Source organism: Phodopus roborovskii, unplaced genomic scaffold, assembly GCF_943737965.1.
Source record: "Phodopus roborovskii unplaced genomic scaffold, PHOROB, whole genome shotgun sequence".
Classification (NCBI taxonomy): Eukaryota; Metazoa; Chordata; class Mammalia; order Rodentia; family Cricetidae; genus Phodopus; species Phodopus roborovskii.
In genome coordinates this window covers 4170016-4196433 of record NW_026126434.1, presented here as the reverse complement: position 1 = coordinate 4196433, position 26418 = coordinate 4170016, and the positions used below count along the sequence as shown (strand labels likewise).

The 26418-nt window shown below is 46.2% G+C and overlaps 2 protein-coding genes across 3 annotated transcripts; one reads left to right on the top strand and one right to left on the bottom strand.

The window, feature by feature from the left end:
- Positions 1-22143, top strand: Traf3ip3 (TRAF3 interacting protein 3). Of its 2 annotated transcripts, XM_051186680.1 has the most exons (15): positions 1-181; positions 3668-4068; positions 4727-4877; positions 4980-5043; positions 5262-5286; positions 5520-5549; positions 5634-5729; positions 12136-12207; positions 13067-13207; positions 13402-13539; positions 16001-16136; positions 16635-16697; positions 18388-18444; positions 19638-19774; positions 21887-22143. In XM_051186680.1, exons 2-15 carry the CDS (start codon positions 3727-3729, stop codon positions 21977-21979), a joined length of 1545 nt encoding a protein of 514 aa, XP_051042637.1. In that variant the 5' UTR covers positions 1-181; positions 3668-3726; the 3' UTR covers positions 21980-22143. The 2 variants fall into 2 exon arrangements, with proteins under 2 accessions (XP_051042637.1, XP_051042638.1); XM_051186681.1 differs by lacking the exon at positions 18388-18444.
- An 847-nt stretch (positions 22144-22990) lies between these two features.
- CUNH1orf74 (chromosome unknown C1orf74 homolog) lies at positions 22991-24659 on the bottom strand. Its single transcript, XM_051186679.1, has 2 exons — positions 24419-24659; positions 22991-23991 (listed from the first exon to the last, which is right to left on the bottom strand). The coding sequence occupies exon 2, from the start codon at positions 23895-23897 to the stop codon at positions 23106-23108; it is 792 nt and encodes a 263-aa protein (XP_051042636.1). The 5' UTR covers positions 23898-23991; positions 24419-24659; the 3' UTR covers positions 22991-23105.
- Between the last annotated feature and the right edge of the window lie 1759 nt (positions 24660-26418).

Below are 26418 nucleotides of genomic sequence, written 5' to 3'. Positions count from 1 at the left end.
GTGAGCACTGTAGCTTGTCTGCTTCCTGTTTCATCAGGCTGCTGTGCAAAAAAGAATGTGGGCACAGAGGAGACTGGCGAGGGGGCTCAGAACATCTGATTGACCCCTTCCCTGGCCATCTGAGACCAGAGAGACCTGGAAAGGACTAACAGCTCTCCTGAGACAGGATCTGGGACCCAAGGTAATGGTGGAGGAAAATGCTTTGGGATCTAGGTTTGGGTCTGTTGACTTTGGGGTGGGGCCTCCTGCATAGCAGCAGGTGGTAGGATTTGAGTGCTGGGACTTGTGTGACCAAGAAATCATCCTGTGTTGGATATCTTGGGCAGCCACAAGGATACAGCTACCAACTCTGCTCCACCTTTTAGCTTGGATTAGGTGAGAGTCACATAACTTGGTTTGGGGGTGCTCAGCAGCATCCATGCTAAGAATTAAATGACCTTTCCCAGATCATTTTAAAGTGGGGATCCCTGTAACAGGACCTTCTCCTTTAGCTCTCACTGAGAAACCTGGACTAGAAAGGCCATATCCATGCAGGACACTATCCATCATTTCTTCTGTGTACACAGCCAGGAGATAGGAGCGAAGGTTTGGAAAGGCATCAACTAGCCTGTAGGTGAAGGACAGTACCTTCTACCTGTGCAGGGAGGAAAGCCTACTCTAGACAGTACCATCATTTCCTCCAAAGCTCTAACTGGACCCTCTCATGTGGCCAAGGGGTACCTTAGAGACTCTAGAAAACCTGGGCAGTGGCCTTGTGACCTCTCTCTGAACTACAGGACCAGTTCCTTTTTTTTTTTTTTTTTTTTTTTTTTTTTCCAGCAACCTGTCCCCGTTGAAGTCAGCCAGTATGATCACACCATTCCAGAAGGCTATATGGTTCCACATTAGTGTCATATCAAATCCCACTATGTGGGGGGCAGGGACTGTGGGTATAGGAAAATCCTCTCTCTAGGAAGTCATTCCTACTGCATCTTCCCTCTTGGTGTTAAGTCCTAATGATGCATACAATAAAGCTGTCAATATTTCAGTAGACCTGCAAACAAGCTAGAAGGCGAGCAGAAAGAGACATTGACACAGGCCTGCCTCAGTCCTACACCCATTCCCTCATCCTATCCAGAGGGCAGCAGGATCCTCAACCCAGTATAAAACCTATATGTAACCAGGGCCCAACAGGGAGGAAAGTAATCCCTCACACTCATAATGTCATGCTAATTCTTCGCCCACCTGTTCCTTGCCTTCCTGTCTGACCTAGTTGAGTTGAGGATTATGTCCAGCCCACAGAGAAGTGCTTTGTCCTTGTAACCCAACCTCAGAGGCCACAGGAACCAGAGTAGTAAAAATTATTCCAAGATGGAGCTACAAGCCCTGTTCAGGACTGAGAGAAGGAATTGGGGGAATCAGAGGGTGATGTTGAGCATGCTCAGTCCCAGAGCCTGGCTTTGCCTGGAGCATTTGAGTCCAATACTCAGTCTTCAGCACCACCAAGAATAAGTATGATATTTTACATCTATTACTTTTAAAAGTTGTTTTTTACCATATACCATGTGCTAGGTGTATGGTGTGGATGTTATCGTTTAATACTCATATCCCTTCAAGAGAAGTTTTAGCCCTGTTTCATAAGTGAAAACCATGAGACTTAGCAACACTTAACAGTTTCCTCCTCTGTTTGGTAGGCAATGAAAGCCTGGAAGTGAGTCACAGTCTGGTCCCAAAGCAAGAGTTCCCCTCCTCCAGTCAAGACAGAATAGCCAGGTGCTGTGGCTTTGAGGTGTGTGTATGTGATCCCAAGTGCCATCCATCCATCCATTTATCACAGAACATTCACTGAGGTGCATGTGTGTGATGTCAAGTCTCATCAATCCATCTATTCATCCATACATCCCAGGACATGTGTAAGCCTTTTGGCTCCTTTTCTGCATAATTAGATAAACAGAATGACATGTGGGGAAGTCTAGGGACCTCCATCCAAAGAGTAAGAGTGAGGAGAAAGGTCTAAAGGAAGGCACTGGGATGATACCAAGAGACCAGGCACTACCTCCTTGAGGTCTCTCTTCATCCTCAAGAGTCAGATAACCAAAAGCATACAGGACTTAGCCACATAAGAGCCCTTCAGAGAGTGAGACTATCCACCCATAGGCTTGTAAATGAGGACAGTGACCAGAGATAGAGCAGAAGCCCTGTACAGAATTCTATGGTGTGCCAGGATAGGCATTGAAGTCCCAGCAAAGAAGCATGGGGCCTCTGCCTGTGGAGTCTGTGCAGCCAATAAACAATCCTCAGGGGTCAGAGCCAGCTAGCTCCTGTTAGTCGCTGAGTCTGGGACACTTCCTATGACCACCCAGGAACTGAATTCCTGGGCAGTCAGTTGGTTGAGCGGATAATAGAGAAGAACTGGTGCAGAGGACTTTCCTTGTCACCCCAGTCTGGTTCCAGAGGGCAGAGGAGGCAGGGCATAACTTCTGATGCTAGGATGTATCCCATCTGAATTCATCCCTGACTTCACCAGGCTGCCAGAGCCCAAACTGAGAGTGGCCAAATCCACAACAGTTAGGTGAAGATAAGGATTTGGGTACTATATGAATGGTAGGTAATGCTATCTAGCCTGGCACCAAAGGTGGCCTATCCTAAAGAATGTTCCTTAGGGACTTTGCATTACAGGTTTCTCTTGTCATGTTTGTTTGTTTTGATTTTGGTTTGGTTTGGTTTGGTTTTCTGAAACAGGCTTTGGAGGCTGTCCTAGAACCAGCTCTTACAGACCAGGCTGGCTTCAAACTCACAGAGACCCACCTGCCTCTGCCTTCCAAGTGCTGACATTACAGGTGTGTGCCACCACCGTGTGGCTCCTTGTCCTGTTTCTTAGGGTCTTTCTTTGTAGGACTCCTGTTGAAAGTACTCCGAATGCACGCTAGTTTAGACAGCAGCTTTGGAAACAGACTGAGCCTGGCAGGAAGGTCGTCCTGAAAGGATAGAGCCCTCCTCTTGGAGTCACTGAGCCAGGGTCTCTGAAATGGACCAACACTGAGCATTTTTGAAGACTCTCAGCCAATAGACTGACTTAATCAACAGCTAAAGTCATAGCCTCGTCCTAGATACATAATAGATAGAGAGTTCAGGATGTGGTGATGGAGGAATTCGGGCAGATCTCCCTAAGTCATGCCAGTCCAGAGCCACAAGAGGACTGCTGAGAACTAGGAATGGGTCAGAGGATGCCAGTCACAAACCGGGTCACTTCCTCAAGGGTTGTGACTATCCTCCTAGGTCTCAAGAAATGCCACTTAGCTATTTTAGTACTAGTGTGGGCAAGAGAACAGTAAAGATGAAAATGTCTTTCATTTTAGACTAGAGGATAAAGTCGGCTGGGGTGTCCACAGCTCTATGAGACACTATTATGATGATTATTGTTTGTCCCTTGCAGCCCCTCATTAGAGGTATCTATCTGATAAGGAAGAAGGGGCTCTGCCCACTCTAGGGACTAGCACCAAAGAAAAGCAGAAACCTGGCCTTGCCGGATTCCATCATTTCAGGCAGGGTTCAGCCCAGAAGTCCTAACCCTTGGTTCTCAACACTCATGGATGGAAGAGCCCTGTGCTATTTCTGCCCCGACCGTTGGAGACAGATTGTCAATTTTGGGCCCATCTTCTGACTCCTCCCTCTTGGCATCTGGCAGATCCAGGCAGCTGTTCGGGGAACAAGAAGCCAAGCACAACAGGTGCTCAGGAGGCCACCATGATCAACTCGGACCCCAAGGCCTCCCCTGGCTTGGCTCGGTGGGCCGAGAGCTATGAAGCCAAGTGTGAACGACGTCAGGAGAGCCGAGAAAGCCGCCGCTGCCGCCACAATGAGACCACTTGCCGCCAGCCAGGGAAGGCGCTGGGGAACCAGCACAAGGAGCAGCTTCAGAGAGCTCGGCAGCTCCAGTTCCTCAGAAGGAGGAACCTGGAAGACGAGAAGAGAGGCCAGGCCAGGGAGCAAGGGCCCTCCCACAAGACAAAAGGAGGGACAGGCCAGGTGACGGTCCTCAAGGAGTCCTTGCCTGGTGCCAACAAGACCTCTTTCCCTGGACAGCAGGTGGGATATGTCCAAGAAAACACTGCTCCAGACCCAGGGGTGGAAGGTCTGAGAAGCCCCTTCCTCGGCGATGCAATCGAGTTTCTATTACCTGTCAACCATCACTCTTTAGAGATTATGTTGTGTCTTTAACTTCTTTTGAAATGGAGGGTGGGACCCCCACAGGTCCTCCTGCCTATTAGGAGAACAGAAATAATTGTACAAACAATTCCAAGCCAATAGCTAGTATAAGATTTTTTTTTTCTGAGATAGGGCCTTGTTATATAATTCAAGATGGCTTCAAACTCATGACCCTCCTGTCTCCCCTTCCTGAGTTCTGGGGTTAAAAAGAGCAGACTGACTTGTGACCGCCATCACTCCATCCTGCCAACAGGTCCCTACTCTGTCTTCTTTTGACAAGAAACCTCAGTGGTTCTGTGGCTCAAAGGAGAGGTAGGCAGTCCCTCTAGGCCCTCACTGATTGGCAAGAGCCCGATGCCCAGAAAAGGCCAAGATCTGACCCCTGTCCCTGAGGATGGAACCCAGGGCCTTGTATGTGCCCAGCAAGCCAGCTAGCATTGAGCTACAGTGCCAGCCTCAGGTTCTTCTCTCTATAGTTGTCTGGGAGACTTAAGAGGCCCTTCAGAGTGGCATTCAGCGGCCTTCATTTGCTTTCCAGGCAACAGGGACCAGCTCTGCTGTTTTCCCGACCCTGCATCTCTCCCCATCAAGCATCCAGGGAGACTCAGATGGCCTCCATCCCTCACACGTGACAGCCTTTCCACCACCAAGGGACTATGCCATCAAGAAGCCACACAGACAGCACCGGGGTGAGAGCGTAGGCCTGACCTGCCATGGCATCCCAGCTCTCCCGCTGCCCCCATCATTCTCCCTCCTTCCCTGCATGCTGAATCACCCTATCTATCTCTCAGGTACTCAGACCAAGGCAGAAGAGACACAGCCAACAGTAAAGAATGATGCCAGCCAGCAAACCAAGTGAGTTCCCTCGTATTCCTGGGCCCCGGTGTCCCACGTCTCATCCTTCCCTCTCCTCCACATGTTTATTGGGAACACCTCCACTGGACACCTCAGCTGAGGAGGAGGAAGCCCCTCCCCACCCCTGCTGCGCTTCTGCAGAGATGACAGGTGCAGCTAACACCTGCTCAAAGGTTTCATTTTTTTGGCCCACTATCATGTTTTCCTTCTCTTCCCAGCTGTGGAGTTGCTGTCCTAGACAAGGTAAGGGAACCCTCGTTTGGAGGGGGTTGGGTCAGGTGGCACCTAAGCTCTAGCATTCTGGGGTCTCATGATAAACTCAGGCTGGGGGTGGGAGGGCACCTTCCAGGATGGCCAGGTGGTCCTGACCCTGACAGATCCAAGGCAAAAGAGATCTGCCGCATGTAGGCCAGCCAGGACTCACCAGCTCTCTGCTGAAGTCCTCCTGAACCTCTTTCATCTCTCCCTCTCTCTAGGACATCATCCAGCTCTCCGAGTACCTCAAAGTAAGTACCACAGTGTTGCCCACACGCAGATTCCCACATACTCTTTCTCCGGGTTAATCTTTCCCTTTACATTTTCCCTTCTAGGAAGCCCTACAAAGAGAGCTCATCCTCAAGCAGAAAATGTTGATTCTCCAGGACATGCTGCCTGCCCTAACCCGGGCCTCTGACAGCTTTTGGAAGGTAGGAGTAAAACCTTCAGATGAGGTGTGCAGACTTCTGTGTAGGCTCACCTCGTTTCTCTTAGCATACCATCCAGCAAGGGAAGGGCTGTCTCACTGGAAAGAGGGAAAGGTGGGGGTGCTCAGATGTGGAGGCCAAGGGGGGAAGACCGAGGACCAAAAGCAGACAGGAGGCCTGCTTTTAAACCTTGAGGAGAGAAGAAAGGAAGGCCCTGTCCAGTGTTGTTACTGAGTGTTGTCAAGGCAATGACTTTCACATGGGATTCTATATTAGTCACGTTCTCATTGCTGCACCAAAATACCCAGCACAAGGAACTTTTAAGAAGGGGCTTATTTTGTTTATGGTTCCAGAGTACAGCCCATCACGGTGAGGGTGGGGGAAGGGGTCATGGCAGCAGGACTGAGGCAACTGGTCACACAGTATCCACATACAAGAAGCCAAGTGAGAAAGGCTGGTGTTTAGCTGGCTCCCTGCCTGTCCCCTGCGCCCCCAGCTGGGAGTCCCAGCTGGTGGAATGGCACTGCCCCATTCACTCCAGGTGGGTCTAACCTCTCCTGCAATCTAGAAACTCCTTTGCAGACATAGCCAGGGGTTGTCTTCAATATGAGTCTAAATGTCATCAAGCAGACAATCAAACTTAACCACCACCGATCCATATCAAGACTCACACAAGTCAGCCTGAACAATACTCCACCTAGAGAGGACTTAATGGTGATGTAGTTGATTTTCTGTCTGCTGTGATGGACTAAGGCCTTGCCCATAGTCACATAACTACTTAGCAAAGGCCAGGTCTCTAATATCAGTCTGTTCATCATCTAAATAGCCAAAGGCCATGCTCCTGCTACCACGCCCTGCAGATTTGTTCTTTAAGTAGACATCTGCACTTAAAAACAAAACAAAACAAAACAAAAAATCATCCCATCATGTATCCCTGTATGCCCTAGAACTCTATATAAACCAGGCTGGACTTGAACTCACAGAGTGCACCTGCCTCTGCTTTTGCCTCCCAAATTCTGGGATCAAAGGCATGTGCTGCCATACCTGGCTCAAGCTCCTGCTTTTTAGAGAGTTCATAGTCTTGCAAACAAGACACATGCCGAAATAAAACAGGCATAAGAAATAAAAAAAAAAAAAATGCTTCCAGGGTGGAGTGGGCTACAGGAGAGAGCGAACAGCTCCAGAGAGAGGAGCTAGAGGAACATGGACAGTGGCAAATGAGGACATAAGGGCAGTGTCTCCATCGGCAAGAGCCAGAGCAGGGCCTGGTTTGGTACAGTGGCTCTCTGACTTTTTTATCTCAGGATTCTTTATATTAATGTTTAATAGAGTAATTAATATTTCCCTAGACCAATCACATTTCCCCTCCCTTCCTCTTCCCCCCCATTTCTTCCCCCCAACCTCCCCTCTCCATCCCCCCATCCACTCTTCCTCTTTTCTCTTCAGAAAAGGGCAGGCCTCCCATGGATATCGGCCAGCTGTGGCATATCAAGTTTCAGAAAGACTGGGTACCTCCCTATTAAGTCTAGATGAAGCAAGCCATCTTTAAACTAAATTTCAACTAAAAGTTCCAAAGAACTCTGGTGTGTACCATATTAGGATTTACCATGGTAAAAATTAAAACAGGAATTTAGTAATATTAATTTAGAAATAACAAGTCATGCATCATGTGCTAACTTACATATTTTAATGAAAAACTTTGTTTTCAAAAGGGAAAAAAAATAGAGATGTGGCATGGCTGTACCTTTTCAATATCTAGCTAAACAGAGGACAGCTAAACTCTACTTGCTTCTAAACTCCGCCTATTGTGACCACTCTCTTAGTGGAAGCATTGAAAGCAAGAGCCTGTGTCATAGAGGGGTGGGCTGGAAGGGGAAAGGCCTTGCGGGTCCCTTCAAAGGGTCTCTAGGATCTCATGGGCTCGGCAGATGATAAGCAGGTTGGTGCCATCAAAGCCTAAGGCAGCAGGGTGTACTGAACTTCATAGGTCTCGGCACATCTCATGGTAGGAAGGCATATGCTTAAAGAAGTGAAGGGAGGGGGCATATAAGACACTCCTAGAAGTTTGCAGTGATGCAAAAGACCAGCACTCCCACCTGGCAAGCCAAGGCATTAGCCAGTGAATCTGGATTCGGGAGTCTCTCTGATAAAGCCTCTCTGCTTGCCAAGTCATGGCCACTGGCAGAGCCGGGGCCTGAGTCCCGAGCTGGGCATGTCAGGTAGTTTCCAGTACTGAGCTACACTGAGATCATCTCACCCATTTGTTCATAAGTGATTCTACCTGAGGTAGAGTACAGAAGGCTCTGTGGAAAGAGGTCATTTTGGCTGGGTCTTAAAGGATGAGGAGAGGCTCTCCAGATCAGAAGCAGCTTTACAATGGGGGGGGGGGGCAGAAAAGTGTTTAAGGAATTAGGATGTTTACTGCCCTAATTGTGGCAAAGCATTGGGTGTGGCCCAGTGTGATGGACAGGAAAGGATCCTATCTGCACAGTGTCAAAGAAAGACACTTTCTCACACCTTCAGAAGAGGAAACTTGAACCTTCTCTGTCAAGGTTTGTTTCAGATTTAATGCAGGACTCCTTTTTAAAGGAAAAACCACAAAAACACACTTACATACGTATTTGTATACATGTATGCATGTGTGTCAGGGAAAACATCTTGTATTGGAGGAGCCATGAGATTGCACGCCATCCCCAGGTTGAGAAACATGGTCACAGGCAGGAAGTGGGGCGGAAGTTAACACTCAGAATTGAAGTCCTGTGTTCTGAAATGCCTGCCTTTCTTTAGAAGAGCTTTGTCTCTACAAAACTCAGCCAAAAGGAGGGATCTGGTCTGTGTTCATAGCTTCTACAAGCAATGCCCAACTCTGAGTGAGGATGGGGCCCTACAGAAGCCTAGAGGGGCCTAGGCCAGCTGTGCTTGGTGGGAATGAGGCAGAGCCATTAAGAGCCACTTATGTAGCACTCAGGAATCTGAGGAAGAAGGATTCCAAACTTCGGGCCAGCCTCAGCTACATGTTGAGACTGTTTCTTGTTATTGTTTTAAAGCCATTTCTACCATAAACTTGGGGAGGAGGTGTTGTTTTACCCCAGGCTCCAGAGGAAGAGCTGAGGTTCTTCTGGCTGTCATTTCCGCTCTCCCACCTTTCTATTCTTCCCAGGTCTGACATTCACACTTCTCTTCTTCCTCCCACTCCAAGCCCCCCAGCTTCCTGTGTTTAAGAAAAGTTATAGCTTAACTGTTCAGCTGATAGTCCCTTCTCCCAAAACAGAACACTTCAACTCCATCCTGAGAAAGCCTCAGTATCAGTGAAACAGTGGCCCCATCTGTTGATTTTGAGAAATTAACGGAATGAATGAGGCCAGACCTGGGACTCAGAACTCAGCCAAGCGAGCGCCCACTCTGTCCTTTCCATTGGGCTCCATGCATGAATCCCCAGCTCCTCATGTAGAGATGCTTATGGCAAGGTCTCCATTAGAACCCCAGAGCCAGTGCCCTCCAAGACACTCCCAGGAGCTGCAGAGAACCTAGAGCTGGGTCTGACCATTAGAACAAAAGCAGCTCTGCTATAATAGAGGAAGCTGGAGTGGAGCACTAGGGCTTGAAGACCTGCATAGCAGAATTGAGAACTTGGTATGACAACACAGTGGGCACTGGCTTCATGCCCTATGCGAACTCTGTTAGAGCAGAGATGAGCCATGGGCTAGAGCTGCTGTGGTGAGGTGTGGTATTTATGGGAACAGATCTGAGACAGGAGACTAAGCAGGATCTGAAGCCCTCAGACCAGCACCAGGTATGTGTGGTCTCCCCATTGCCTTTCTCCAGCAGGGATGGGCTGTCTGAGGTGCTCCAGGCTCTGAGATAAGGTTTACAGCAGCCTGTAGAGCTTATCAAAACTCTAACACTGGCATCAAAACTCTAACACTGGCATCGGCATGGGAAGATTGAGGCTGGGGTGGGGGGGAAGAGGGTACATGCTCCATTTGCAACAACTTGGCTTCAACTTTCCTGCTTGGAGCTATGCGCCAGAGATTTTGTTCATGACCTAGACTTGGGTAGCAGCCCCTATCCCTGCTTGAATGAGGCTACCATGAATCGTCTTGTATTGCAACATAAATGGAAAAATAATCTGGGTTTGGCTGAAGTGCATAAACACTTGGAAAAGGAAATTATTGAATGAAAGTGATACTACTGAATAGGGAGCTACCCAGAGGACATTTTAAGGACACTGTCTGAAGCCTGTGTTCCTTCCAGGCTATAAGGAGGCAATCTTTAAACTAGGTGGGTGTGGCTGGCTTCTACAACCATAGACTCTGGGCAAAGGAAAGTGCTTGCACTCTGTTGGAAGACCAGCACAGAGGGTGACAGGGTGGGGCCAGCTGGGTGCAGGACCTGCAGACTGACAATGAACAGGCCCCTCTGAGGAATTCAGCTGCCCTACCAGTTATGCCTGGGCCTGAACAGGGGAAACCTTTGTCCTTCTTTTTCATTTGTCCCAAGCCCTGTGGTTACTATAAATGCCAAAGCCCTTACTCTCTACATTTTCCCACATATGACTGAGAAAAACCTTAATAGTAGGAGGCACTTTTTAAAAAATTGTTTCTGGCAAAGGTTTTTGCTTTTGCAAGGCCCAGCTGAGTAACACAGGAAGCAGAAAGTGTGAGGATCCCCACCCCCATCCTCAGTTAGAAGAATCAGAAAATAAGATCAAAACAGGAGCTCTATGTTACCACTTCCTGCCTTCCCCAGGCACCCAGACTCTTAGCACAGGAGGCCCACCTCACCCCCAGTGACCCTCTCTGTCCCTAGTCTTTATAGCCGTGAACTGCCATAAATGTTCAAATTGTCCCTCGGTTTGATGATGGGAGCCACAGCATCCAGGCCCAGAGAAAGGGCCCCCAATCCCACAGGACTTGGGTGAAAAAGTCAGAGGAAAAAAAAATATGAAAACCACTTACCGGCTCATGGCCCTATCTCTGAGAAATATGCCCTTATTAATGGCACCCCCACACACACTGGTCCAGGCAGATACACCTGGGTAAAACTCAAGGCTGACAAAGGGAATTTCTACAAAAAGAAGGAGGCACAGAGTAAGTGGAATGAATTGCAGCTCTACCCACCCTTCTCTGCATGGTCCTGGATCAAGGGATGCCTTGAAGTGCCACCAGCCTCCACAAGACTTGGGACATGCTGGGGGTGGGGATGGGATGACAAGACAGACAGACTAGACCATTAGACTGATCCAGCTACTGAACACCTGTGTGACTTTCTCAGAAGTCTCTTACACCCTCCTGGTGCCCACTCCTACTCTGCTTAATATCTCTAGATCCATTTCTCATGTGAGTCCCACCAGGCAGGGGAGTGCACGCACGCACACACGCACGCGCGTGCGCGCGCGCACATACACACACACACACACACACACACACACACACACACACACATTATTTCAGACCATAGCCACCAGTTTCACTGCCTTGGATTCAACCAACATTGGATTGAGAATAATGGAAAGAAAAAACTTCCCATTTTTTCTTGTTTTTCTTATAATTAGTCCCAAGTCAGTCTGTTACATGGCATTTCCAGTGTACTGTAAGTGAGCCAGAGATGATTTTAATCATATAGGAAAATGTACATAGGCCATCAGCAAGTGCTATACATTTATATAAGTGACTACAGTGTTCTGAGGGGTTCTAGGAACTAATCCTCAGTGGATACGATGTGTGTGAAATGCAAGGGCTGCTACTAGAGAGACCTCTGCCCCACTGGCCTGCCTGGCCTGAAATCAAGGTACAGACCGTGTCAGTCTCCCCTCTTGTCTCTCTTGAGTTGTAGATGTCTGCCTTGTCTTCAGGTGGTCTCCCCTCAGTATATCCTGATTGATGTTCTGATCTTGTTTTATTAAAAACAAACAAACAAACAAAAAAAAAAAACCACCAGGGAACTAGACTGGGATTCACTCGACCGCATTTTAAGTTCTTTAAAGGCCCACCTCCAAGTACCGTTCCACTCTAAGAGGAGAATTGCAGCATTCAGCCTGAAGGGCAAACATGGTTCATTCAGCCCATAACAAGGAATTGCAGCAAATACAGATTCTCTCCAGAATCAATGGAGGCAGGAAAAGCAACAGTGCATGTGGGGACAGTGAGAGAAATTACAGCTTAGGAACCTCCCTGTCGGTGGCCTCTTCCTGGGCCATTTCACTTGAAACGCAAAGGACATAGAGGATCTGGGGCCAGACCAACTTCCCCCCAGAGCTCCTCAGCTGGCCCTGACCCTAAAAGGGTTCAGCCCCACGGCATGCCACAGCATCGAGCTTCCCCTATGCGCAACTGGGCTGGAAAGGTGTAGGCAGCCTCTTTGTGTATTTTTTTGGCTTTAGTTAACTAAATCATCCTGTCTACTTTAGGGGCAGCTTAACGAAGACAGATTGAAGGGCAAACTAAGGTCCCTAGAAAACCAGCTCTACACCTGCATGCAGGTAAGCATTCTGGAGAACAAACCTAGCACATTAATTTTAATAAAATGAGAATGTTTGACTCTTTAGTCCTGCCTTCTAGAAATCCTACCAAATGGAGACTATCACACTGCTCACTCTGTCTATTTTCACTTTGGGACCTAATTTTCCATGTCACTGTCTCCACTGCCCCTTCTTTGTCCTAGTATGCACCCTGGTGTACCCCAGGAAGGAATTCCAGCACTAAACACATTGTTGGCTCCTAGGGAACTGTGGGAAAAGCACCTTGGTAAAGGTTTTTTTTAAAAAAAACAAAAAACAAAAAAACTCCACAGGCCAATCTGAGGGCAAACAAAACCAGAGGAGCAATGAATGCAAATACACAGCTTTTAGAACACTAAGTCCTTAGATTCCTGTGACTTCTTTTAGGCAGCAGTGTGTTCTCCATTTGGAAACTGTTGTTAGGGGAGTAAGGAAGATTCATCCATGGAGCAGAGCAGCGGGGCCTGGGGTGTGGGCGGGAGTGTGGGGGGACTATTAATGAAAATTCCAGAAGCATGGGTCCCATTCTCGTGAATGCCAATGTGTCAGTTCTCAGCAAAGTCACCAGACCCAGGGACAGTGGAGTGCATGCTCTGCACCTAGAGTTTAGCAGAGGATAACCCGCTGAAAGGATAGAGGCTGTGGCTGCAGCTGCCGCAGAAGCACCCTACCAATGGCAGGCACCTCTCATATAGCCTGAGGGACTCAGCTCCAGCCTGAAGAAAAGGCCCACCAGACAACTGGCATCTCTGCCCCGGGGACATTCTTTACATGTGTGTATCCCAGCTGTTGGGTAGGCAGAAGTTCAATGTATATTTGTTGAATTGCTTCTGGTTTACAGAAATACACTCCCTGGGGAATGAAGAAGGTGCTGCTGGAGATGGAAGACCAGAGGAGCAATTATGAGCAGAAGGCTAAGGAGTCACTGCAGAAAGTGCTGGAGGAGAAAATAAGCGCCGAGCAGCAACTGCAGAGTGTGCAGGTGAGGGTGCTGTGCATTTCTGGGAGCTGGAACCCTGGAGACAGTCCCCAGGACAAGGAGCCAATTACACACTCCTGGGAGCATGCTCCTCAAGTCCATCCTGTACTTAAAACTGCAATAAAAGCAAACAGAGGCTTCAGTGTCTTCCCTTTCTCTATGCCTCTGTTCCTTGAAACGTCTCTGTTCTCTCTCAGCTGTCCCTGGCTTTGGCAGAGCATAAGTGTGAAGAGTGGAAGAGTCAGTACGAGGCTCTTAAAGAGGACTGGAGGACCCTAGGGGACCAGCATAGGGAGCTAGAGAGCCAACTGCATGTGCTTCAGTCCAAACTACAGGTACAAGGCCCTGGGCATGGGAGGGGAAGGAGGGGAAGGAGGGCAGAAGTGGGGGAAAGGGTCTGGTGAAAAAAGATGCTCCTGGGTTGGGCCCCAAAGCCCTGAGAAATGCAGCAAGGAGCTTTCAAATCCTCACCCAGTGCTCACTTAGTGCCAGACTCACTGTTTTGCCTCTGAACTATGATTCTGCACTTAGAAATAATGCCTGTACTGCTCATGCAAATGAATTAAGTACCCACTGGACCAAATATAAATGCCTGGGTTGGTGGGTTGATCAGCCTGCTAACTAACTGCACACTATTCAAACACCATCCTAGCAGAGTACACAGTGCACAACTGCTCACTGTTCTGCACACAATAAACATGACTAGTCTATTTGCAGGTGTTAACATGTCCTGCCAATGCATTTCTTAACAAACTACTGTAAACCCTTGGCATACTCAAAAGTTCCTATGCTTTCAATCTGTCACCTTAGAAAATCTAATTAACCTCCATAAACCTGTTTCCTCATCAGCAAAATAAGGGTAATAATATTGTTGTATGTATTAAATACGGACATCCACACAAAGTGTTTAGTATAATCTATGGTACATATGAGCACTTGATACAAGTTAGCGATTACTTTGCATGTGTTACCTCTGGCCTGGGTGGAGACCTAACATTCCCAGCTACCTAAAACATAAGAGTTAGTCCACTGGGGATGGTCAGTTATCTGGTTAGCAAACCATCCCTCAAAAAGGCAGACCCACCTTAAGCCATGCCAAAGGAAGAATAATTATGCCTTTATTAAGATGGTTCACTATCCCTTCCCAGAAAGTCTGGCCCTGGTGTAGTCTCTTACTGAGCCACAGCCCTGCTACTCGGTTAAGCCTGTGCATTTTTCTGATGTTCTCAGAAAAGTGTAACTTTTCTTTTCATCTCTTTTTTCTTTCTAATACTTGCCAAAGCTGAGGTATGCTTCCAGATTTTTCTTCCTCTGCGGTTATTCTTTCTTCATCTCCTTTCCCATACAGCTGTTTGCCAAACATGGCTTTCTTTCCCTCTTCTCCATCGTTGTCCTCTAGGCAGATGCTGAGATTTACAGTATGGACACTCTATTTTTGTCATTATTAGTGTTTGGGGTGGTTTTTTTTTTTTTCTTAGCTAAGAAAACACTTTCTTCAAAATCTGTTCTTTTTTTAATGTTAACAATCTTCAATTTTTTTCTTAAGATTTTAATTACATTTCTCCTTGCTTTTCCTCCCTCCAAACTCTCCCATATATCATTCCCTGCTCTCCTTCAAACTTATGCCCCCCTTTTTTCATCACTTACTCTTGCATTTATATGTGCATATAAATGGTTGAATCCACATATTTCTTGTATGTATGTTTTCAGGGCTGACCATTTGACACTGAACAACTGATTGGTATGCTCTTTCCTGGAGGAGGGACCACCTCTCCTGCTCCCAGCTTTCCTGTTGCCTATAGTTCTTTGTGCAGGGTTGAAGCCTCGTGGGTTTTCCCCATCCAGCTTGGCATATCCATTGGTGTCCTCCTTGTACACTTCACATTTGAGCAGTCATGCTAGTGAGACTTTGTGGATTCACTTCAGAAGTTACTAGGAGACAGAATCTCACAGCAAATTCCCTGATCTCTGGCTCGTACGGTCTTTTGCCCAGCCCCCCCCCCTTCTGCAGTGTTCCCCAAGCCTTAGGTGCTAGAGTTGTTTTGTACATGTATCCATGTATCCATTGAGACTGGGCTCCACAAATATGCGTTTTGATTGGTTGTAGTTTTCAATAGTGGGGTCCATCTGTTGCAAAGATAAGTTTCCTTGATGTGTTCTTAAATTTTTTATTAACAAATCTAAGAACTGAGAGGAGACGGTACTCCAGGTGGGGCTCCCCAATTATTTTCAGTAACACATAGATTTCACTCACTTAGTTTGGAACTTTGAAGATCTGCCCCCAAAGTGAATCTTTACAATTTCCCCCAAGAGAGATCAGAAAAAAGCACGGCTGATGAGGAAGTGAGACTTTTTAGAGACACAGGTCTCTGGCTTCACAGCACACTGCATCCATATTTCAACTTTTGCTCTCTTCTTCCCATCATGCATACGCCAATTCTTAGGGAAGTGTTTTAAGTTTTATAAACAGTAATTATTTGTGAAAATACTCACAATTCCCCCTCTCCTTCAACAAATGATTGCGCTAAAAGTGAAGGTAAAGTGAAACATGTAGAAAAGTTCCAACTTGGTGTGCCTTGATGTGGAGACCTGTCAAGGCATCAGGACATCATTTCCTGTATCTACCCAGTCAGATGTACTGCTGGAAACATGCAGGATAGAAGACAAGGGGAAGTGGGGTAATTTTGCATTTTCCCATGCTCTAAAGTTCTACTGTTTTCTGTTCCATGGCACCTGCTCTGTCCCCACCCACGCTGACTGGCTACTATATGGCACCTCCTCATCTCATCCCTTCAGGGAGCAGACAGCAGAGACACACAAATGAACCAGGCCCTGCGGCTTTTAGAAAGTGAGCAGCGGGAGCTGCAAGCCAAAATTGAGTGCCTGCAAGGGGACAGAGAGCAGCAGAGCTCTGACACTCAGGACCTACAAGGTACTTCTCTTCTTGGGGGTATTGGGGTCATGAGAGCCACAAATGAGGTTAGGGAGAGGCTGTGGGGAGGGTCTTGGTCTTCATTTCTGCTTGGCTGTATGATTTCATCTTTCCATGAGGGAAAGGTGGGGTTCTGCCTTCATCACTGAAATGAGCATCAGTTGTACTCCACTAGGACTTGGTCCACTCTCCTCTCCAGCCTGTCCCTGTGGGCAGGACCACTGCTGCACCTATGCTAGTCATATGCCAAGGCCATGTTCCTAATTTGAAAGTGTTCGTACAAACTGGCAGAATGAAGGCTTCCCAGCTGTGCCGGTGTGGGCTGAAGGGACCCACAGGTGTGCACACAACACGGTGATGTTTGTGTGCAGATGCTGGCCTTCCTCTTCAGACCTGAAAGACACTTGACACTTCATAGGCCACAGAGAGGACAGGACACGGCTCTCAGTTCCACCCTCTGCTGCTCTTCTGTTTTAGTTTGTGTTCTTTCACTTTCAGATCAACTGAAGAGGTCGGAGGAGGAGAAACAGGTCCTGGTGAGCAGAATACAACAGCTGCAGGGTAAGTGTTCCCTTCAGTCTTAAGCCTGCACAGGTGGCTTCCAGTGTGCCCACCCACAAAAGGCATCCAAAGGAAGCCCCCACCCCAGACTCTGGTGTGTCCAGTTTCCACACACCCTCAGGCCCACTTCCTGAAAAGGGAGGGTCGGGTCATTTGCTTTTCACAAGTTACATGGTTTGTTTCTTTCCCAAGTTGTATATTAGCATCTGTTCTTGTGTTTCCTCTCTATTTTCCTCCTTGTCCATGACAACCATTTATATTTCTACAAGAATTACAAGCTGGGTGTTAATGGTGCACGCCTTTAATCCCAACACTGGGGAGGCAGAGTCAGGCGAATCTCTGTGAGTTCAAGCCCAGCCTGGTCTACAGATCGAGTTCCAGGACAGGCTCCAAAACAATACAGAGAAACCCTGTCTAAAAAAAAAAAAAAAAAAAAAAAGAATTGCAGCTATGTGTATAGTTTGTATGTGTGTGGTATGTGTAATGTGTGCATGTATGGAATGTGGGGGAGCTGTGATGTATATGGGTGATGTGTATTATGGTGTGTGTGTGTGTATGTGTGGTGTATGTGTATGGTGTATATGGGTGCCCATGAAACATGTACAGAGGTAAGGGGGCTGGAGAGTGTTGAGTATCTCCTCTGTCGCTCTCCACCTTAGTCCCTAAGAAAGAGTATGTCACTGTTTCCCCAGCAAGGCTAGCCAGCAAGCCCTACTGATCTTCCCTTTTCTGCCCCTGGACCTGACAGCATTAGGGTAACAGGAACAGGTAGCCATGCCCAGTGTTTTATGTGGATGCTGAGGATTTAAACTTAGGTCTTCATGTGTGTACAGCAAGAATTCTTGCTCCTCCATTGTCCCAGGCTCCAGAACTGTCCATTTTAAGAAGTAATGGGCTTTCTAAGATAGTTCTTTTCTTATACATTCCATGTATTCACATGAACGTGTCACTCAGACGTTTCTCACTAGAGATGGTTCAGAAAATAAGCATTCATTGAACCCTACATAAGAGTCAGGCACCCTAAACATATGCACCAGGGTATACAATAAGCAAAAGTAATAGCTTCTTAAGAAATTTCATTCTAAGAAAGTCCAGAGGTAGAGGTTCCATGGGAAAGAAATCAATGTATGTTGAGAAAATTAAAAGGAAAATTAGTCATTGCTATATAAAAGATCATCTGAGAATGTGTTCCTTGTAAAGTAACAATTAAGCAAAGACTCACAGACACGTTAGAAGCTGACATAAGGAAGACTTATTGGTAATGAAGTACCACAGTGACTTGGACAAAAACGAGCTATTGCACAGTTCTGGAGGCTGCAGTTCAAAACCATGCTGTCCAGAGGGTTAGTGCCTTCTGGGGTGAGGGCCTGCTTTAGGCCTCTCTTTAGCTTTGCCAGTGGCTTTCCTTTCTTACGTGTCTTCACATCGCTTTCCGTGGAGCACGTGTGGGTCTAGATATTCCCTTTCTTATAAAAACAACAGTTATCCGGACTGACCCAACTTAATGACCTTATTTTTACTTAGTTACCTTTTCAAAGACTCTGTCTCCAAGGAAGTTCACATTACAGGAGTCAACTTCAGCACAAAAGTTTTCAGGAACAATATTCAGTCCCTAACAGATGGTGACATCTTAAATGAGTCTTCACAGTAGGTCTACTAGCACAGACAAGTTCCTTTTGTCTCCCAACAGGTCTGCTTCAGAAACAGTCCTTACACCATCAAGAATGGGAGAAACTCTTAAAGAAAGGTCAGCAAATTTACTCCCACTAACTGTTGCTCTCCCTTTGTCTGCCTAGAGGCTGGGAATGGACTACATGACTTCTTGGGGTCCTCCCCCTACTCCTGAGAAGTCAGGGGGGAAGGGAAATGTTTTGAGAAACTTTCACTGACCTGGACATTTTAGTCAGCCTTCTACTCTGAGAGGTACATAAACTGTGGGAAAGGGTTTCTACTTTCTCTGAAAACATTGTCTGTGTTGAACATTTCAATAAATTGATTTTGAACTCCGAATTTTATGTCAGTTTTTACACAGTTGACTTTACAAATCACATCCAGCTCCTCAGCCCAGACCACACAGCACACCAGAGTCCTCTCACTCCAGTCTGACCAGGCTGCTGCCCAAGCCTGCTAAGGGCTCATTGGCCACACAGAGGCCCCAGTGTCTCCTCTGCTATCCACAACACATAGTCTGTCATTTTATTTTCACAACTATTGGGTGTAATACAGGAGAATACAGAAATTATTGTGCCTACATAGCACAGACAAGAAAATAAAAATCTCTGGCCATATAAATTAAGGACTAATTAAAACAATAACCCAGAACTTAGCTCTAGTCCAGTGCTCTTTTCTCCAAAACTTGGACAAGGTGGCTGAAAAACCCAGCTTTAAAATATTAAGAGGCAGTCTAGAATGACTTCCATTTTCAGGACACAAAGGTGAAAAATGGTGCAAAGGACACAGAATTGAATAGAAGCATTTAGCAGACACAAGAAACTAGATACTATGTGACAATAATGGAACAATTTCAATTGGTAAGCATTCACAAAAACTATCAAATTAATACAGACTCAAAGAAAAACAGATGTCAACCTTGCTTCAAGGAGGTTTTTTTTTTTTTTTTTTTTTTTTTTTTTTTTTTATTTGTTTGGTTTGGTTTGGTTTCAATACAGTATCTCACTACAGAGCTCTGGCCATCCTGGAACTCACAGAGCAACCTGCCTCTGCCTCCCAAGTGCTTCTGGGACTAAAGGGTGCACCACTATGCCCAATGTGTCTGAGTTCTTTGACGCAGAATGTCCTACTCTATTCAGTGAAGATGAAGACAAATCTGCTGGCTCTCTGTTCTCCAAGTCACCCTAAGGGTTCTCAATGACAGTGACAGGGCCAGCCCTCTCACACACAAGGGTCTTGCTGTCACTGAGACTCTGGCTGCTTTTTTAGATCAGGCTTTACCTGTGTGGAATCCAAAGTTCTCCCTTGATGAAGCAAAGCCTGAAAGCACAGGGGAGGAGAAAGACTGGGAGCTCAGAGACCAGCTACAAAAGGAGACATCTCAGCTCCAGGCCGAGGAAAAGGAGGTGAGGAGGCAACCTCAGAGTGTAAAGATTCATCCAAACTATGAGATCTCATCCTGACTGTGTGGGTTCAACTAGACTCATGGTTCTCAACCTGTGGGTCATAACCCCTTTGGGGTTGCATAGCCAATATCTTGCATATCAGATATTTACCTTATGATCAATAACATTAGCAAAAATACAGTTTTGAAGTAGCAATGAAATAATTTTATGGTTGGGAGTCACCACAACATGAGGAACTGTATTAAAAGGTCGCATTTTGGGAAGGTTGAGAACCACTGATCTAGATTTTAAGGAACAGGGAAACTTCCTGCAAGATAACTGGAAAGCAGGAACTTCCAAGTTTAACTTGTGACTGGGTGCCCACAGTTATTAATTTTCCTCTACAAATTTCTTTGCCCTTGGATAGACTTGCAAACTTTCTTCTTCCAAATTTAAAACAATACCTATTAAGGTTATATGGTAGCCTATTAGGAAGTCAACCAGAAGATAAAAATATTTGCTAAACACATTCACATACTAAGTATCACAGTGCTTTATTTTACATAATATCTTTTAAGTAGCAAACACTTTCTTGGGAACATACTTCCAAACTCACACACACTTGGAAGTATGCAGAAACAACTAGCTCCCAAGGAAGAGAGGCTTGTCCTCCAAATACTTCTCTAAGCTCTAAGAACTTATATTTTAGTATGCCTACTTGCAAAGTCATATAAAAGCATCTGCATGAATTGGGGCCAGTAAGCTGGTTCAGCAGGTAAAAGTACCTGCTGCCAAGCCAGATGACATAAATTCAACCCCTGGGACCAACATGGTAAAAGGAGAGAAGTGACTCTAAGGATTGTCTTCTGACTCCCACATATGCGCTGTGATATTTACACACACACACACAAACCACCACCACCACCACCACCACCCGCAGCAGCAGCAGCAGCAGCAGCAACAACAACAACAACAAATAATGTAAAAAAAAAAAAAAAAATGAAGCATTTCCATGTGTCAAATATAATATATGCAGCATAACCAATTGCATACCTCAACATATTCCAGGTAAACTATGTGATAGGAAAAAGACTAACTAAAATCTCTGAGAAAAGGAGGAAGAAGGGTTCACTTAAAACAAATAAAGGAGTATAGTACTCAGGGAAGTCGCCTTCCAGAGTTATGTCCCAAAATGAATTGGTGACATTTTGTTTGTCAAGAAGCCCTGAGACACAGCCATCTTCCAGAGCAAGAGGGCCCAGTCTTCTCTATAGCCTTATATGACAGTGGAACAGTTCCCTTTTAATGCCAGACTTACCAACAAAGTATACCAGTCCTCACCAATATCTGGCCGTCCTGTCCTGTTCCACTTGATTTGCATTATGCCAACAGAATGGCAATATGAAATAATATGACAATTACGAATAAATGTGAAAGAAATACCATCTATAATCCACCCAATTTTCACTCATCTCTTGAGTCTGGAAGACACTAGATGGAGCCCACTCTGAAACCCTGACACGTTCTAGATCCAAAACACACCATGCATGCACAAGTATGATGCTCAAAAAGCTGCAGCTGTTTTGGGAGCATGTGGGTTTGGGGGTTTAGGGTGCCTTTTTATTAGGTCTGCACAACCAGTAAAGTCTATACAGACACTACAAAATGCAAAAAAAAAAAAAAAAAAAAAAAAAAAAAAAGACAAAATCTGAAACACTGCTAATCCCAAACATTTCAGACCTGTGTTCTATGTTGACTCAAGTATGACAGAGTTCTCTCTTGATTTATTGTGAACATGTTAGCAAGGGCAGGAGGAAGACTTAAAAAGCATTGAGGCACACAAAGAGAGCATTATTTTGCTGAATTAGTTTCTACTTTTGAATATTCGTATCAGCATTTAAATATCTGTCCCCTGTTGGATGAGAGTCTATAGGCCACTAGTAAAATGGTTTTATCTCAAGAGATGTGACATAAAGTGGGGCAGGGGAGGGAAATACTGAATCAAAGATTTCCTTTCTGACACCAATGTGAGGTTTTCCACTGGGTTAAGACACTAAAGGACTGTTCTTGCCTGTTTTCTCCAACTAACTAACTCACAGATGCTCTCTCCTGTCTCTGCCTCCTTCCACACAGCGGCAATGTGGCCATTGGCTCCCGGTGCTGATGGTGGTGATTGCTACAGCACTAGCAGTGTTCCTGGCAAACAAAGACAACTTGGTGATCTGAATAACTTCTGGCATCTGTTTGTCTGGGTAAAATTCAGAAGCAAATAATTCCATGGAAAAACTTGAGTTTTGGACTTTACAACTTAAGTTTTCCCTCCAAGTGAATCTAGATTTCTAGTTTTATATATATTTTAACCATGCTTGTAAATAAACTTTATCTTACAAGACTATTCTTCAGAACTGTATATTCCTGGAAAACACAGCACGCAGCACAAACATGACACTTAGACATCATGGTCGTATATCCTAATTCAATTAGTGCCACATAAACATGCAAAGTACCCAATCATTCTCCTTCCCTCTAGGGCACTATCTACTTGGGGCAGGTCACCATCCAAGGGTATGTTGCTTTGTCTCCACAATGCTCCTTTTCCCACTCTCTTCTATTTCTTATTCAATGAAAAACAGACACCTCTGCTAAGTACGTAGGAACTCCTAATATAGAAACAGAAAACATACTACTGCTGCTAACAACTATCCCATTCACATAAGTGGCCAAGTGACTGCACAGCATTGTTCCCAAGACACTTAAAATAATGTTAATTCAGCATTATTCATAATAGCCAGAATCTGGAAACAACCTAGATGCCCCTTAACAGAAGAATGGATAAGGAAAATGTGATACATTTACACAATGGAGTACTATTCAGAAGCTTAAAAAAAAAAAAAAAGACATCTTGAAATTTGAAATTTGCAAGCAAATGGATGGATCTAGAAAAAAAAACATCCTGAGTGAGGTAACCCAGACCCAGAAAGACAAATATAATATGTACTCACTCATAAGTGGATATTAGATGTAAAGCAAAGAACAATCAGCCTACAGGCACAACCCCATGAAACCAAGGTAACAAAGGGGTCCCTAAGAGAGATATACACGGATCTACTCAGGAAAGGGAAAAAGACAAGATATCCTGAGTAAATTGGGAATGTGGGGGGTAGAGGAGGGGCGAAAGGGGAAAGAGGAGTGGGGAAAATATATATATAACTCAATAAAAATTTTTAAGAAAATATATAAAACTTAAAATATTGAAATAAAGATATAATTTAAAATTTTTGTAATTGATAGATTGACATCTTCCACCCAGAGAAAAGCATTCACTAATACCTTCTCAACAGGCAGAGCTAAGTCAGAGGGCTACAGCAGGCAGTGTGACTAACTCAGAGGAGATGCTGAGGTCACCAAAGTCATTCTGAGCCCTAAATCGGGTTCTGAGCTCCTTCTCCCAGGTGCTAAGGAAGTTCCTCAGGGCTGGGAACAAACTCTCTGGAACACTAAAGGAATAGAGAAGAATTGGATGTTGACCAGACAGCCATGAAATCTGGACAGTGAACACCCGCAAGGGGGTCATGGCTAAGCAGTTGCCATCTCTATGGTTCAGGTGAAAAGTGTAAGAGACAGGATAGCCCAGGAGTATCCCAAATACAGTGCAGAGGTTCCAGTTTGAAGGATGCAGCTTGCTGTAGGAGACTCCCAGAGACACATCCTTCCGCAGTTCTTGAAAATGTGTGATGATCTCAGTTACGACAGATTGCAAGTCCTGGAGCTGGTCCAGTGAGCAGACAGATGGATGAGACTGGGAGCAGGAGACATCCACTAACGCTGTGGTTCCAAGCAGTACCTGCTCCAAATGCTGAGAGGCATGCTCTGGACTGACAATGAGGTTATTCTCCCCAATCTCAAGAATGTGAAGTCGCACTGTCAGAAAGCCCAGCCCCTGCAGCTCCTCCAGATAGCTCTGGAGCGCCACCGCTCCAGCAGAGGTGTGGTCACAGAGAAGGGCTGGCTTTAGCCCGCGGGCCACGGCCAGCACCTCTCCTGCTAGGTGAAGACAGACAGCTCGAGGTGGACCCTTTCTCTTTCCCATGCCTAGGGTCTGCCGAGCAGCTGCCATCAGCAGCTGAGGGCTTGGTGTTGACATGAGATCTGGAAGTTAACACCAAGCGTGGCCTCCTTAGCTAGCCACAGTTCCCTTCCGAGAGTCACAGTTCAGCTTCCAATACTTGGGGAAGAGCCTAGAAAAAATGTGGTAAGGAGAAGTCATTAACTGTCGACATAGGGTCACCGGTGCTACACCCCATTTCTCTGGCAGACGTAAGTTTCCTGAATCCTTCTAGCCACATTGATACTGTCTCTGGCTTCGATTCTTATTTTCATCTGGTGCAATGTATACTCTGGGACAGTCTCTGGCAAAAGTTACCACCACTTCTCCCCAAACTGCCCGTCTGGAACAGAGCCCTGGGCTGCAAACGTTAAGCTTTCCACTGACAAGTCCCCCTTTCTCCCACTAAGAGTTGTCACAGCAGCCTGATCAAACCAGCGTTAGCAAGAATGCAGAGTAACCACCGCCTCACCCTTAGACACACAGGTGAGAGCAGCTCGACCTGGGGCAGGGCCACATTTTAACACTGCTGGGCCCGCCTTCCCTTCCACCACACGTACCCACGCGTGACATTACGAGACCAGTTACATAAGGTAGCGCTCTGACTCAAGACGCTGAGCTTGCACTTCCGCTGAAGGTTCGGGGACGCAGGAAGTCCTTCCGGCTCCCTGGCAGCGGCCGGGAAGGCAACTAACTGTACCGCGCCCTGCACAAAACTGCGAAAACCAAGTGGTTATGAGGAAGGACCCGGGGAAAAACAGCCTGATGCACACGCGAACCGCTCTACTCTGTCCTTCCGTGATGCCATTCATAGCGCGAACGCAAGCCGGAACCATTGACGAGGCAGTGGACCGGGTGGGAGTACGGCCACTTTAGGTCCTCCCCTTCCGGTAGGACAGAAGCCAGCTGCCGGCCGGGCGGAAGTGGGAGGTAGTATCCGGGATCTGGTGCTGTCAGTTCGCGGTACAGCCAGGACGCCTCTTCTGTGGGCAGTAATAAAGCTTTTTTTTTTTTTTTTTTTTTTTTTTAATAATGTCCGTAAATCCTGGACGTAATAGGTTGAGTACCAAGACCGTGAATATTCACTGCTTTAAAAAAAATGTCTAATTGTATGGACGCGTGCTACAGCGCCGTGTCAGGTCTCACTTCCACCTTGTAAGTGGATTTGGAGGACCGAACTCAGGAAACCGGCCACTATTTTATTGTATTATTTTATTTTGACAGCGTTTTGTGTAGCTGGGGCTGGCACGGAACGGGACTTGTCACTCTGGTTTATGCAGGGACTGAGCTCTGGACTTTGCGTGTTAGACAAACACTAACTGAGCTACCTCTGCAGCCACTGAGTATTCACTCTCAGTGTGCCTGGGCACGAGAGATAATACTGCATTATACAGAACAGCAACCCATTTCATGGTGCTCAAGGCCCGAGAGTCCAGTTTGCTGATCATTTTAAGAGGTTTAGTTTTATTTACATTTATATGTTCGTATGTGCGGTTGCCCAGGAAGCCAGAAAAGGGAGTAGGATCACCGGAAGGTAAGTGTGAGCTGCCCAGCGTGGGTCCTGGGAACCGAATTCAAAACTTTGGAAGAAAAGCAAACACTCCTACCCACTGAGGTCTCTCTATAGCCATACTGTTGTTTTTTGGTTTGGTTTGGTTTTGAGATGATGTGCCCCTCAAACTTGTGACAATCCTCCTGCCTCAGCCTCCAGAGTCTGTGCCACCATGCCACCAAGTAGGAGACTCAAATAAGAGAAGATCCAGAGGCCAAGAAGTTCAGGTGGTAGTGTGCCTATCCTTGAAACCAAAGTGCCACTGTTTTCATGAATTCACCTGTGTGGTCTTGTCCAACTAGGCTTAACAATTGACATTCCCTTACAAACAGAGGGTCTTGGGACCCTCACCACCCAGTCACTCCTCCCAGCCCTAGAACTAGTGCAACTAGGAAGGGGAATGTCATCAAGGAAGCCATGGAAGAGCTAACAGCCATACTGGGTGCAGAACCTCCAACATAGCTGCTTTGTGTGTGTGTGTGTGTGTGTGTGTGTGTGTGTGTGTGTGTGTGTGTGTGTTGGTTTTTGTTTTTTGAAACAGGGTTTCTCTGTGTTACATCCCTGGATGTCTTAGAACTCACTTTGTAGACCAAGCTATCCTCGAACTCAGGGAGATCCACCTGCCTCTGTCTCCCGAGTGCTGGGGTTAAAAGCGTGCACCCAGCTTTAAGGCTACCCACGATCCTGCCAATCACCCCTCACCTACTGTTCTGTAAGTAAGCCTAATAGACTCAATAGTTCCCCAGATTAACTTTGTTGGAAATACACCCCCATTTGTCACTGAGACCTTAGGAAGAGAGGTAGATGTTGCCTTGCTCCTTCCCCCCAGAGAAAAATCTTACAACAGGTAGTTAGGAAGGACAACTGTTCACATAAGAAATTAAAGCCTTTTAAACTACCAGCAACTTAAAATATATCTCTGTGAGAGGAAATTTTGAGAAAACTCTAGCCTGGAAAAATTGTCCCAATTTATGATTAGCAGAAAGAAGACCCAGACTGGAGGTTGGT